We start from the raw sequence: 14,156 nt of genomic DNA, 5'->3' as shown, positions 1-14,156 counted from the left end.
GGGATGGTAATATTTTATAAAACCTAGAACAGGGGTCTCCAAACTGCAGCCCGAGGGCCAGATGTGGCCCTTTGCTAGCCTTAATCTGGCCCTTGGGGCACTATTCCTCCCACTGACACCAACAATTGGGCACTCTTTGTTCCATAATACCAATGATGGGATACTATTCCTCTTACTAATAGGGACACTACTCCACTCCTATTCCTATTGACCCCCAACCCTAAGGCCAAATTTATTCTCACTCGCAACCATGTATTGGACTAGTTTTAGGGGTTGGTCAGGTTTGGGGTAAGGTTCAATCTGGGGAAAACGCCTAGGGCTAGAGGTTAATTTCACACTCAGGATTAGGGTTTAGGATCAAGCCAGTGATAGGTTACTTCATTCTTTTTTTGAGTTGTACGTTATTCTTTCCAGTGTGATCATTTACTTTTTTCTGGTCCATTACGGCTTATTTTTGTGCCCAATTTGACAACACGCACAAAAAAAATATCACATTTAAAATGAGCTTTCAAAAATCGTTCTTATGTCTCCCTGACAGCGTCACCGAGCTGGTGGTTGGAGCGGATTTTGACATCAGTGTGACGGTTTCCGTGAAGAATGAGGGAGATGATTCCTTTAACGCTCATATTGTTATCCCCTTCCCCCCCAGTCTATCATATCGAAGGGTGTCTCTGATTGAGGTAAAGGGGTGCTCTGTCCTACATGAAGGAGGGTCTCTGTGTTCAGACGGAATATAATTTTTGCTGTGTATGTCTCGTAGAGTAACAGGAAGGTGGGGGTGTCATGTTCAACTGCAGAGGACCAGAGAGTGTTGAACTGTGCAGTGAACAGGCCTCTCCTGAGGGCCAACACCATGGTAAGCAGGGATTGCTGCATGAGGTCCAACAAAATGTAAAGAGGTGACAGCTAGGGACTACTAGAGACTGCCAAAGTGTGTAAGCGTGCATGAGACCCAACACTAGGCTAAGAGGAGACTGTTAGGGACTACACAAGTCTGCCAGAGAGTGTAAAAGTGCATGAGACCCAACATAATTTAAGAAGAGACAGCTAGGGACTCCAAAAGTCTGCCAGAGAGTGTAAAAGTGCATGAGACCCAACATCATTTAAGAAGAGACAGCTAGGGACTACTAGAGACTGCCATAGAGTGTAAGAGTGCATGATGAGACCCAATGCTGGGCTGGGAGGAGGCTGAGACTGCTATAGAGATGAAGAAAACAGTAAACTCAGTGCCAGGCTTGGAGGAGACTGAGACTGCTTGAGAGAAGAGTGCAGGAGACTGCTATAGAGTGTAAAAGTGCATGAGACCCAACACCAGGCTAAGAGTGGACTGAGAGAGATTACCAGAGTCTACTAGAGAGAGTACAGTGCATAAGACCTCATGTTGGTCTAGGAGGAGACTGAGCCTGCTAGAGATAGTTAGAGTGCATGAGACCCAACAATGGTCTAGGAGGAGACTGAGACTGCTAGAGATAGTAAGAGTGCATGAGACCATATGCCAGGCTAGAAGGAGACTGAATATACAAAAAAATGTGCCACTGCCCTCACCTATGACTGCCTTTGCAGCAAGACTTCTAGGGAAAGTAAGAATGCAAGAGACCCAACGCTGGGTGAGAAGGAGACTGAGACTGCTAGAGAGAGTAAGAATTTATGAGACCCAACCCTGGGCTCGGAGGAGACAGAGACTATTGGCGATAGTGAGAGTGTATGAGACCCAACACTGGGCTAGGAGGAGACTAAGACTGCTAGTGAGAGTAAGAATTTATGAGACCCAACCCTGGGCTAGGAGGAGACTAAGACTGCTAGTGAGAGTAAGAATTTATGAGACCCAACCCTGGGCTAGGAGGAGACTAAGACTGTTATTCCCCGTACACACCATTACTTTATGTGATGAAAAAAAACGACACTTTCTGTGAAGTAAAAAACAACGTTTTTGAAACTTCAATTTTCAAAGACGAAGTTGCCTACACACCATCGTTTTTCTCACAATGTTCTAGCAAAGCGAGGTTATGTTCTCACCACTTTTTCCATTGAAGCTTGCTTCATAAGTAGCTTCTGGGCATGCGCGGGTGAAAAAACGTTGTTTTAAACGACGTTTTTTTGCTACACACGGTCAATTTCTGTGAAGTAAAAGTTGACGTTTTGAAAAAGACACATAAAATTGAAGCATGCTTCAATTTTTTTTGGTTGTTTTTTAGAAGACATAAAACAACGTTTTCCCCCCACACACGGTCAATTAAAGTGACGTTTTTAAAAACGTCATTTTTTTTCATCACATAAAACGACCATGTGTACGCGGCATTAGAGAAAGTAAGAATGCATGAGACCCAACCCTGGGCTAGAAAGAAAAATAGACTTCTAGAGAGAGTAAGAGTGCATGAGACTCAACACCATTTAAAAGGAGACTGCTAGAGAGTAATAGAGACTGTTAGAGAGTGTAATGCCCCCATATACACAATTGGAATTTCCGTCGGGATAAACTTTGACGTATTTTTCTGATGGAATTCCGTTCAAGACGTCTTGCATACACCAAATTCCGACCGTCCAATACGCAGTGAAGTACAACACTACAACGAGCCGAGAAAAATGAAGTTCAATGCTTCCGAGCATGCATGGTTTTTCTCAGTCGGAGTTCCATACAGAGAACATGTTCTCTTTCTAAGTCTGTTGGCACACACACGATCAGAATATCCGATGAAAATATTCCGATCGCGTGTGCAAGGCATAAGAGTACATGAAACCCAACGCTGGGCTAGGAGGAGACTGCTAGAGAGAGTAAGAATGCAGGAGACCCAATGCTGAGCTAGGTGGACCTCCATATTTTAGTGCTTTACTCTCAAATATTGCCTGCCTTTTCCATTACCCTCCATCTTTGCTCCTTCCTCACAGAACACAATGTCTCTAGAAGACCCACAGATCTTGATCTCTCGATCTCTTTCAGGTGATCTTCATGGTGAGCTTTCATGTTTCACCAACTGCTGATCTTGGAGACATGTTGATGTTGACGGCCAGTGCCGCCAGGTAACCACCATTCCACCTTACTTCATCCTGGTACCTTGGACACTCACACCTACAGTAGAGCCAGGGGCAGGTTTGGACCTTGGGGGGGGGGGGGGGGATGTAGGGTTTGGTGGGGCCCTCATACACAGGAATTAAAATATGTGGCTAATCATCAAAATGAAACACCAAAGTCCATTTACTCCATGTCAATTGACAGGTCATACTTCACATACATAGAAAGAACAAATGAGTTCTATGTCTGAAGGAAATTCTGTACAAACCAGACAAACTCCAAATGGATTATTAGGGAAGACTACAAACAAAACATAGCCATGTCTCTGTGACGGGAGTGCCGGTGGAACCCAGAATCCCTTAGAAAGGTTGGGAAACCCTTGTTTTAGCTCCCCATGCACCTCTTATGTCCCTCCTGGCACAGAGTGACTGAGAAAATATATCTCGGATTACTTAAAATGGGACAGTAATATTTCTCCACAATATCTCCCAGGATAGATGTAAAGACTATTCTCGGTTTGTTTGATTCTGAACTCAACATGTTAGTTGAGAGAGCCGATCACATTGGCCTCTGTACAATGTAGGAGATAGGCCGACTCCTGCTGGAGCTCCTCTATTGTGAGAAGGTGTCCTGTGTTTATACATATGATAATGTATCATCTACTGTGTGACGCTCAGTGACAACAAGTCTGACCTGTAGTGACATCCTGATTTATCATAACAATGCCCAGGAGGGCACTGAGTCATGTCTGCTGCTTTAAGGGATTAGTTAATTAGCTCATGTTAATTGATGTTTCTGGTCACAGGTGTATTGTTAGAGTAATATGAGCAGGAGGGGGGAACCTCCTCTTCTACTGTATATAAGACTTGAATTCTGGTTCTAATAAACAGTCCATGTTCAGCAATCAAACAAGTATCGTCTTGTTTGTAGTTGTCAGTGGTTGGAATATCTGATATCTATTTTCAGACTGGAGGGAAGTGGTATATGACGAAAAGCGGAGTGTGGGACGTTTTGTTACAGCCTCTATGTACTTATTAACTTCCATAGACAGCAATGGCTGACTCAACAATTTACGCAACAAAACTCTGAACCTGTCAATGCAAATGTTAAACTTTTATTTTTAATAAATATATATTTTGTATAGTGGACACCCTGTTATTGGTGGGCCTGGACTGGGACAATCGCTCATTTTGCCCCTTTATAAATCTGGAATTCCCTATTCTGTGATTAACACATGGTCTCTTCACAGCGATAACAGAGAGTCTTCCAATGATGCCACGAAAGCCTCTTCTCAGCTGAGAGTTATCTATGCCATCTATGTGACCATCGCCAGGTGAGCCGGTGGAACCCAGGAGAGCTCAGATAAAATGGAATCAGGCAATTCAAAAGGATAGTTAAATGAAAAAATCCACCCAGAAGTGATATTTCAGAGTTTGGTGGATGCAGGAGACCTGACCCACCTAACAGGTTCTTCTGCCTCTCAAGGACTCTATTAATGAGATCTCTCTGAACACTAAGTTCCCGGGTCTGTACACCCGCTGTGCCCATTATGAGGGGTTTCCACCATCCCCGTGCTGAGTTCCCAGGTCTACACACCCGCTGTGCCCATTATGTGTTGTTTCCACCATTCTATGCTGAGTTCCCGGGTCTGTACACCCGCTGTGCCCATTATGTGTAGTTCCCACCATTCTATGCTGAGTTCGCGGGTCTGTACACCCGATGTGCCCATAATGTGTAGTTCTCACCATTCTATGCTGAGTTCCCAGGTCTGCACACCCGCTGTGCCCATTATGTATAGTTCCCACCATTCCATGATGAGTTCCCAGGTCTGCACACCCGCTGTGCCCATTATGTGTAGTTCCCACCATTCCATGATGAGTTCCCGGGTCTGCACACCCGCTGTGCCCATTATGAGGGGTTCCCACCATTCTATGCTGAGTTCCCAGGTCTGCACACCCGCTGTGCCCATTATGTGTAGTTCCCACCATTCCATGATGAGTTCCCAGTTCTGCACACCCGCTGTGCCCATTATGTGTAGTTCCCACCATTCCATGATGAGTTCCCGGGTCTGCACACCCGCTGTGCCCATTATGAGGGGTTCCCACCATTTTATGCTGAGTTCCCAGGTCTGCACACCCGCTGTGCCCATTATGTGTAGTTCCCACCATTCCATGCTGAGTTCCCGTATTTGTACACCTTTTATGTATATTATAAGTATCTCATTCATGCCTACTGGATCTATTTAATTATGTTTTGGAGAACAGCAAGGTTCCGGGTCTGAATTCCACATTGTACGCTACAGATCACGTCTCCTCGTCTATTTCCAGCCTTGAAGAGTCCAGCAAATACCAGAACTTCACCAGCCATGACACCTCCATACAACACGTCTATAAGGTAAGATTGTTATCTCTGGAGGCTTCTGTCTGAAGTTCTGGATGTCATACTAAGATTTGCCTTCACAAGAATCCGACTATTGTGATATGCGCGATTCCTGAACTTCCATCACTTGGCTGAGATCCATCGGCCGGAGATATCTCCCGTCTTCTATGGCGGGGGAGGATTTGGGTAATAATAATGGTTGTCTTCTGCAGGTCATGAATCTGGGGGAGCGCCACCTTCCTCTCTCCGTCATCTTTCATTTCCCGGTGAAATTGGGCGAGATGTCTGTCTGGGAGAAGACAAATATCACCAGCTCTCAGGTGACTGTTGGACCCCGGTGCTGTCATTCATGTTTCTAATGATGATAAAATTCTCTGCTCCCCACAACTGATATAAAATCATCAGCCCCCTGGCCATAAATACCCGATCTGCCCGGTCCTGGTAGGCTGAGCTCCATGTGGTAACAAAGGAGCTTCTTACATAGGAGAACCTATTATGATTATAAATGGAGCCCTGAATGACCTCATTGCTTTCCTGTCCAGCCGCAGATCACCGAATGTGTCACCAAGGCTCTGATGAGGCCACCAGAGAACTTCCAGGAGCTCCTGAGAACAAGCCTACTTCTGGTAAGTGGTAAGGCATCGTCCTCTACATTCTACCAGTGTAACCTGAAGGGCAGACAACCCAACGCATGTCTGTCAGACCAGCGCCCAGAGGACCCCCCTTCTCTATTTGTCAGACCAGCGCCCAGGGGACCCCCTTCTCTATTTATCTGCAGAATCTAAGTAAGAAAGGACTGTATTGTAAGGAGACCCGATTTTTCAAATGAAATCCGGGGACAGAGTTTTTGTTGTTGGCAAATTGTAAACTATTTGATACTCACATTTTCCTCAAATTATATATACAGTCAGTGGTGTAGCGTGGGGGGGTCAGCGCCCGGGACAAGACACCACTACACTGACCTACCTGATTCCTACACTGACCTACCTGACCACTACACTGACCTACCTGACCACTACACTGACCTACCTGATTCCTACACTGACCTACCTGACCACTACACTGACTTACCTGACCACTACACTGACCTAACTGATTACTACACTGACCTACCTGACCACTACAGTGACCTACCTGATTCCTACACTGACCTACCTGACCACTACACTGACCTACCTGATTCCTACACTGACCACTACACTGACCTACCTGATTCCTACACTGACCACTACACTGACTTACCTGACCTCTACACTGACCTACCTGATTCCTACACTGACCTACCTGACCACTACACTGACCTACCTGATTCCTACACTGACCACTACACTGACTTACCTGACCACTACACTGACCTACCTGATTACTACACTGACCTACCTGACCACTACAGTGACCTATCTGATTCCTACACTGACCTACCTGACCACTACACTGACCTACCTGATTCCTACACTGACCACTACACTGACTTACCTGACCTCTACACTGACCTACCTGATTCCTACACTGACCACTACACTGATCTACCTGACCACTACACTGACCTACCTGACTAATACACTGACCTACCTGATTCCCACACTGAACTACCTGATTCCTACACTAACCTACCTGATCCCTACCCGATTCCTACACTGACCACTACACTGACCTACCTGACTAATACACAGACCTACCTGATCCCTACTACACTGACCTACCTGACCACTACACTGACCTACCTGATTCCTACACTGACCTACCTGACCACTACACTGACTTACCTGACCACTACACTGACCTACCTTATCCCTACACTGACCCTACTGTATTGTCCTACCACTAATAAGATAGACCTCCTGCTGGGAGATGTCCTCTAAAATGTGACAAGAGGTCTGAATCTGGTTGGTTTTGCTGAATCAGATCCGTGAGGATATAAAATATCTAATGGCAAAGTCATGAAAGCGGATTCCGCCCAATGAATAATGGTGAGGAACACGCTTGGATCTCCAGACAATTAGGCCCTGATTCACATACATCGGCGCATATTTATGCCGCCGTAGCGTATCTAATATATGCTACGCCGGGGCAGTGCACAGAGGCAAGCACTGGATTCACAAAGCACTCGCTCCCACTCGCTGTTAAAGATACGCTGGTTTCCTCGGCGTAAGCCGGCGTAGGTGGAAGTGGGCATGAGCCATGCTAATGAGGCGTGACCCCATGCAAATGATGGATAGAGCGTCATAAAGATACGAATAACGTATGGCGCATGCACCGTCCCGTGGCCGCATTCCTGTGAGCATGCTCAGAATCACGTCGGAACTACTCCCTAAGATACGCCGAATCGCTGCCTACGACGTGAACGTAACCTACGCCCAGCCCTATTCACGTACAACGTAAACGACAAAAGATACGACGGCTGTGTTCCCTGGTCCATACCTTTGCATGAGTTGCGCCTCCTATATGGGGAATAACTTTACGCAGGAACGCACGACTTACGCAAACCGCGTATATTATGCGCCGGGCGCAAGTACGTTTGTGAATCGGCGTATCTCACTCATTTGCATATGTGCATAGAAAATCTATGGGAGCGGCAAATGCGCCCGGCGTAAATATGCGCCCACGATACGACGGCGTAGGCAAGTTACGTCGGTCGTAGGAAGCCTATTTTCAGGCGTATCTCAGTTTATGGGCACGGCGCACAGATATGACGGCGCATACTTACACTTACGCGGCGTATCTCGAGATACGTCGGCGTAAGTGCTTTGTGAATCCGGGTCTCAGTCTTCAGCAGATATACGATAAGCTGCATTGTTTTCTGTAAGATATCGAAACTTTAACATTGTCCTATCCAAAGAAACCTCTAGAAGGCGCTCTAAGATAAAGTCTCAACCATTGAGGGATCCAGAGTCTAAGACAGAAAATAGGGCAACTTCTCAATAAATCTAAGGGATGAGGAGGGAAGGTGTCCGGGGGGGGAGTGTCATTGGGGGGGGGGGGTTATAGATGAACCTCGTCTGGAAAGATCTGCCAGGAATGGTCCCTACTTCCCTCTTCAGTCCTGGTCGGGACTCTCCATAGGAGATCCCAGTCCTTGGAGGGCCCACTTGTCATGTAGAGTAATAGAGGAGAATGGGGGTGGGGGGGGGGTGAGGCGTGAAGTGACCCCTCGCTCCATCTCTCTTATGGTGGGACTCCGGCTCTCTCCTCAGAACTGCTCGGTTGGTTGGTGTGTGAGAGCGGAGTGTCAGATCCGGGATCTGGAGGCTCAGAGTTCACTGATCTTCACTATCAATGGAACTGTGACTAAAAACTGGACCACACAGGTAAGTACACTTTCCACACACAGGTAGGTACACTCTACACACACAGGTAGGTACACTCTACACACACACAGGTAGGTACACTCTACACACACACACAGGTAGGTCCACTCTACACACAGGTAGGTCCACTCTACACACACACGGGTAGGTCCACTCTACACACACACGGGTAGGTACACTCTACACACACACGGGTAGGTACACTCTACACACACACGGGTAGGTACACTCTACACACACAGGTAGGTACACTCTACACACACACGGGTAGGTCCACTCTACACACACACACAGGTAGGTACACTCTACACACAGGTAGGTCCACTCTACACACAGGTAGGTCCACTCTACACACACACAGGTAGGTACACTCTACACACACACAGGTAGGTACACTCTACACACACAGGTAGGTACACTCTACACACACACGGGTAGGTCCACTCTATACACACACACACACACAGGTAGGTACACTCTACACACAGGTAGGTCCACTCTACACACAGGTAGGTCCACTCTACACACACACAGGTAGGTACACTCTACACACACACAGGTAGGTACACTCTACACACACAGGTAGGTACACTCTACACACACACGGGTAGGTCCACTCTACACACACACGGGTAGGTACACTCTACACACAGGTAGGTCCACTCTACACACAGATAGATACCTGCACTGTCATTATTGTCTCTTCATGTTTCAGATGGAAAAGAAGAAAATCTCCCTACAGAGCTGGGCAGAGATTGTATACGATACCCGGACCTTCCATCAGAGCCAACACTTCACCCGGGCCCAGGTACCATCCATCCATCCATCTGATCAGGAGGGGTTTTTACAGTACAAGTTTGCTGTGCACAGGGATGGGCAGGAGGGGCGGCTGCCTCTGGCACAATACAGGGATGGGCAAGAGGGGCGGCTGCCTCTGGCACAATACAGGGATGGGCAGGAGGGGCGGCTGCCCCAGGCACAATACAGGGATGGGCAGGAGGGGCGGCTGCCCCTGGCACAATTCAGGGATGGGGGGCGTGGCATCTTTGCCCTGGGCGCTGGATGACCTTCTCCCGACACTGGCTGTGCGGTGCTCTGCTACACAAGGGTTCTGAATATACCCTTTGTGGCCTCATGTAGGAATGTTCAGCTGCCCCCGGGAGACGAGACTTTCTTTCCTCTTCTGAAACCTCGGGAATTCCACGGAGAGAACTTGATGGACATTTGCTTTATAAAACGATTCCATCGAGTATAGAAGTAGAAGAGGGCTTCACTCTCCTCTGGGTCGGGATTCGGCTCATCGTTCTTCTGTAGCGGCTCAGGGAAACTTGTTGACATCATTTTTGTTTTTTGGAGTCATTCCTCCCCCTGAATACCTGGAATCCCCCCCCCCCCCCCCCCCCCCCCCCCGATGTCCCAGAATCCTCTTGTGTCCCACCACCCGTGTTCTGTATTATCACTGTACTCTCATCTCTTACAGGCTCAGACAGTTCTGGAGGTTCTGGAGGACTATAATTACCTTCCTATAATAGTCGGGAGCAGTGTGGGGGGTTTGGTTCTTCTGGCCCTGATAATAGCCGCACTATACAAGGTAAGTGTTCAGGGGAGGGTGGTGACAGGTGGGGAAATCTCACATTTTTTTTGCCTAAATGATCATTCCATACACTGACTGCCAAGGGCCACAGCCTCCCTCTGGGTGTTCCACCACGGCCTCCCTCTGGGTGTTCCACCACGGCCTCCCTCTGGGTGTTCCACCACTGCCTCCCTCTGAGTGTTCCACCACGGCCACCCTCTGAGTGTTCCACCACAGCCTCCCTCTGGGTGTTCCACCACGGCCTCCCTCTGGGTGTTCCACCACGGCCTCCCTCTGGGTGTTCCACCACGGCCTCCCTCTTTGTGTTTCACCACAGCCTCCCTCTGGGTGTTCCACCACTGCCTCCCTCTGGGTGTTCCACCACGGCCTCCCTCTGAGTGTTCCACCACGGCCACCCTCTGGGTGTTCCACCACGGCCTTCCTCTGAGTGTTCCACCACGGCCTCCCTCTGAGTGTTCCACCACGGCCTCCCTCTGGGTGTTCCACCACGGCCTCCCTCTGAGTGTTCCACCACGGCCTCCCTCTGAGTGTTCCACCACGGCCTCCCTCTGAGTGTTCCACCACGGCCACCCTCTGAGTGTTCCACCACGGCCTTCCTCTGAGTGTTCCACCACGGCCTCCCTCTGGGTGTTCCACCACGGCCTCCCTCTGAGTGTTCCACCACGGCCTCCCTCTGAGTGTTCCACCACGGCCACCCTCTGAGTGTTCCACCACGGCCACCCTCTGAGTGTTCCACCACGGCCACCCTCTGGGTGTTCCACCACGGCCTCCCTCTGAGTGTTCCACCACGGCCTCCCTCTGAGTGTTCCACCACGGCCTCCCTCTGGGTGTTCCACCACGGCCTCCCTCTGAGTGTTCCACCACAGCCACCCTCTGAGTGTTCCACCACAGCCACCCTCTGAGTGTTCCACCACGGCCTCCCTCTGAGTGTGTATGTCTTCCAATGGCTTACCTATACTTCTCCTGCCTCTAATTCCCAGAGTCTCCTCCCTCACTCAGTGCCATCTGTGTATCTTCACTCATAGCCTGCCCATATGTCTCCTTCCTCCTGCTTTGTCTTTTTTAAAGACTTCTGTTCCTTCTGCAACCACAATCCATCCAAATCTACCAACCTTTATGTAATATACTGTAACGAAAACGTCCCATACTGCGCTTGAGTGCTTTCGTCATATACCACTTCCCTCCAGTCTAAATATAGATATCAGATATTCCAACCACTCACAACAACAAACAAGACGATACTCGTTTGATTGCTGAACATGGACTGTTTTTTAGAACCAGAATACAAGTCTTATATACAGTAGAAGAGGAGGTTCCCCCCTCCTGCTCATATTACTCTAACAATACACCTGTAACCAGAAACCTAATTAACATGAGCTAATTAACTAATCCCTTAAAGCAGCCGATGTGACTCTGTGCCCTCCTGGGCATTGTTATGATAAATCAGGATGTCACTGCAGGTCAGACTTGTTGTCACCGAGCGTCACACAGTAGATGATACATTATCATAAGTATAAACACAGGACGCCTTCTCACAATAGCAGGAGCTCCAGTAGGAGTCGGCTCGTCTCCTACATTGTACAGAGGCCAATGTGATTGGCTCTCTCACCTAACATGTATCTTGTTTTGTGGATACCAAAACAAAGATACGACGCGCAAAATTTGAAATTACGCGGCGTATCAAGAGATACGCCGGCGTAATTTCTTTGAGGATCTGCCCCTTGGTGACCTCTCCTAGCCAATCCTGAGTATGTAGACAGGGAAAGGAGTTGAGGAGAATGTTCATGAGTAGTTCCTTTGTGGATGGAGTGCCCCATTGGCCTTTGTTTGAGTACTCCCATAGGTCAAGTGGTTCCTTCTGGGTGCTCAGTGCTTCTCTGGACTCTTAAGTTCCAATGTTAAAAATTTATTAAGAGATGGTAACCATAGATGATGGTTGGGGGGGGGGGGGGGTGGTACTGTTTTTTAGAGGTCCCCTTTATCCCCAGTCTACACCATGACTTGTTATTGCCTATGAAGGAGTTCCAGAAGTGCTGCCGGTAGAGGTTAATCCCTGGAGTTCTTGTGGGGCTTGATGTAGAAGGGAATGTGATGTCGGTTGGCCGAGGTCCTGATGCCGCAGCACAACACAGGATCACCTGCTAGTCAGGAGTCTCCATACTTCCTGGGCAAGGCCTCATATCCTTGGACCCCCCCTTATCCCTACTCTGCCCCATGTCTTGGTATTGCCTATGAAGGAGTTCCAGCAGTGCTGCCAGTAGAGGTAGAGTGGAGATACAACTTTGATTGGATGTTTTGGTGTGCTATGAAATTTGCCCGTTCCTTTTGTGTTTTGTTAAAGCGGGAGTTCACCCATTAAACAATTTTTTCAAACAATCCCCAATTTCCTGCTCGTTCGGTCTAGGGGAATCGGCTAGTTGTTATAAAATATGATCCGTACTTACCGTTTTCGAGCTGCATCTTCTCCGCCGCTTCCGGGTATGGGTCTTCGGGAGCGGGCGTTCCTTCTTGATTGACAGTCTTCCGAGAGGCTTCCGACGGTCGCATCCATCGCGTCACTCGTAGCCGAAAGAAGCCGAACGTCGGTGCGGCTCTATACTGCGCCTGCGCACCGACGTTCGGCTTCTTTCGGAAAAATCGTGACGCGATGGATGCGACCGTCGGAAGCCTCTCAGGAGACTGTCAATCAAGAAGGAACGCCCAGTCCCGCAGCCCATACCCGGAAGCGGCGGAGAAGATGCATCTCGTAAACCGTAAGTACGGCTCATATTTTAAAACAACTAGCCGATTCCCCTAGACAAAACGAGCATCCATCTTAGGGGAAAAAGTATCATGTGTGGGTGAACCTCCGCTTTAAGTATCTCTACTCTAGTGCAGTCCAGTTTAGGGAGTCGCCTCTCTATCCGGAACCAGTATCGGATTGGCCGCCCTGATATCGGCAGAGCGGGATTGGACTGCCCTAGAACACACATATTCCGTGTACTTTAAAAGTATGTAAAAAAAATGACCAAATGAACCAAATGTCCTCTTTATGTGCTCCTCTCAGGTGGGCTTCTTCAGGCGCCAATATAAAGAGATGCTGGAAAGTCCCGAAAAAATCAACATGGAGGAGGAGGCAGCTAAGGATCCAGAAACTCACATGGCCCCGGAATGAGAAGAATCCCACCCACCGACATTTCCAAAAATAACTTGTGTATAAAATTAGACTTATTATTATTTTTTTCGGCCTGTTTTCATGGGACAAACCGATCGCGTGTGCAGGGCTTAACAATACTCCTGTAACCCGAAACATGAATGAGCTAATTAACTAATCCCTTAAAGCAGCCGATGTGACTCCCTCACTACAATACACATTATCATACATATCAACACAGAACTCCTTCATACAATTCCAGGGATAATTAGCACAACCAGCAATGGGTGAGAGATCCTTAGACGTTACTCTAGACCAGTGGTCTCAAAGTACCGGCCCGCGGGCCAGTTATAAATGGCCCGCAGGCAGGGCGGAAGTGGGGGGAGCAAAGAGGGAAAAAAAATGTTTTTTTGTGAGCTGGCGCCATCTGGTGGTGGCCGTTGGTATTACAAGTTAAGCATTACAAGTTAAACAGCAATTCTAATGTCATTTTTCACTATTTTCACTGCCATCTTCTTCCCTCTAATTAGAACCCCTAAACATTATATATATTTTTTATCCTAACACCCTAGAGAATAAAATGGCGATCGTTGCAATACCTTCTGTTACGCCGTATTTGCGCAGCGGTCTTACAAGCGCACTTTTTTTGGGGAAAAAATTACACTTTTTTTAATTAAAAAATAAGACAACAGTAAAGTTATCCCCATTTTTTTTAATATTATGAAAGATGAT

The 14,156-nt window shown here is 48.0% G+C and overlaps 1 protein-coding gene across 1 annotated transcript in view; it reads left to right on the top strand.

Moving 5' to 3' along the window:
- The window catches only part of LOC120942724, a 100,051-nt gene extending 86,544 nt beyond the window's left edge, over nt 1-13,507 (top strand). Inside the window, exons 49-59 of the mRNA XM_040355649.1 lie at nt 539-680; nt 761-856; nt 2,939-3,018; nt 4,260-4,343; nt 5,275-5,404; nt 5,602-5,709; nt 5,932-6,015; nt 8,584-8,697; nt 9,413-9,505; nt 10,178-10,288; nt 13,338-13,507. Of these exons, the coding sequence (XP_040211583.1) occupies nt 539-680; nt 761-856; nt 2,939-3,018; nt 4,260-4,343; nt 5,275-5,404; nt 5,602-5,709; nt 5,932-6,015; nt 8,584-8,697; nt 9,413-9,505; nt 10,178-10,288; nt 13,338-13,445 (1,150 nt within the window). The 3' untranslated portion in view covers nt 13,446-13,507. The remainder of the gene's footprint in view (nt 1-538; nt 681-760; nt 857-2,938; nt 3,019-4,259; nt 4,344-5,274; nt 5,405-5,601; nt 5,710-5,931; nt 6,016-8,583; nt 8,698-9,412; nt 9,506-10,177; nt 10,289-13,337) is intronic.
- The last annotated feature ends 649 nt before the right edge of the window (nt 13,508-14,156 follow it).

This window comes from Rana temporaria, chromosome 6, assembly GCF_905171775.1.
Source record: "Rana temporaria chromosome 6, aRanTem1.1, whole genome shotgun sequence".
In the NCBI taxonomy this organism is placed as follows: Eukaryota; Metazoa; Chordata; class Amphibia; order Anura; family Ranidae; genus Rana; species Rana temporaria.
The sequence above is the reverse complement of the archived record's forward strand: the minus strand, read 5'-3'. Positions and strand labels throughout refer to the sequence as shown.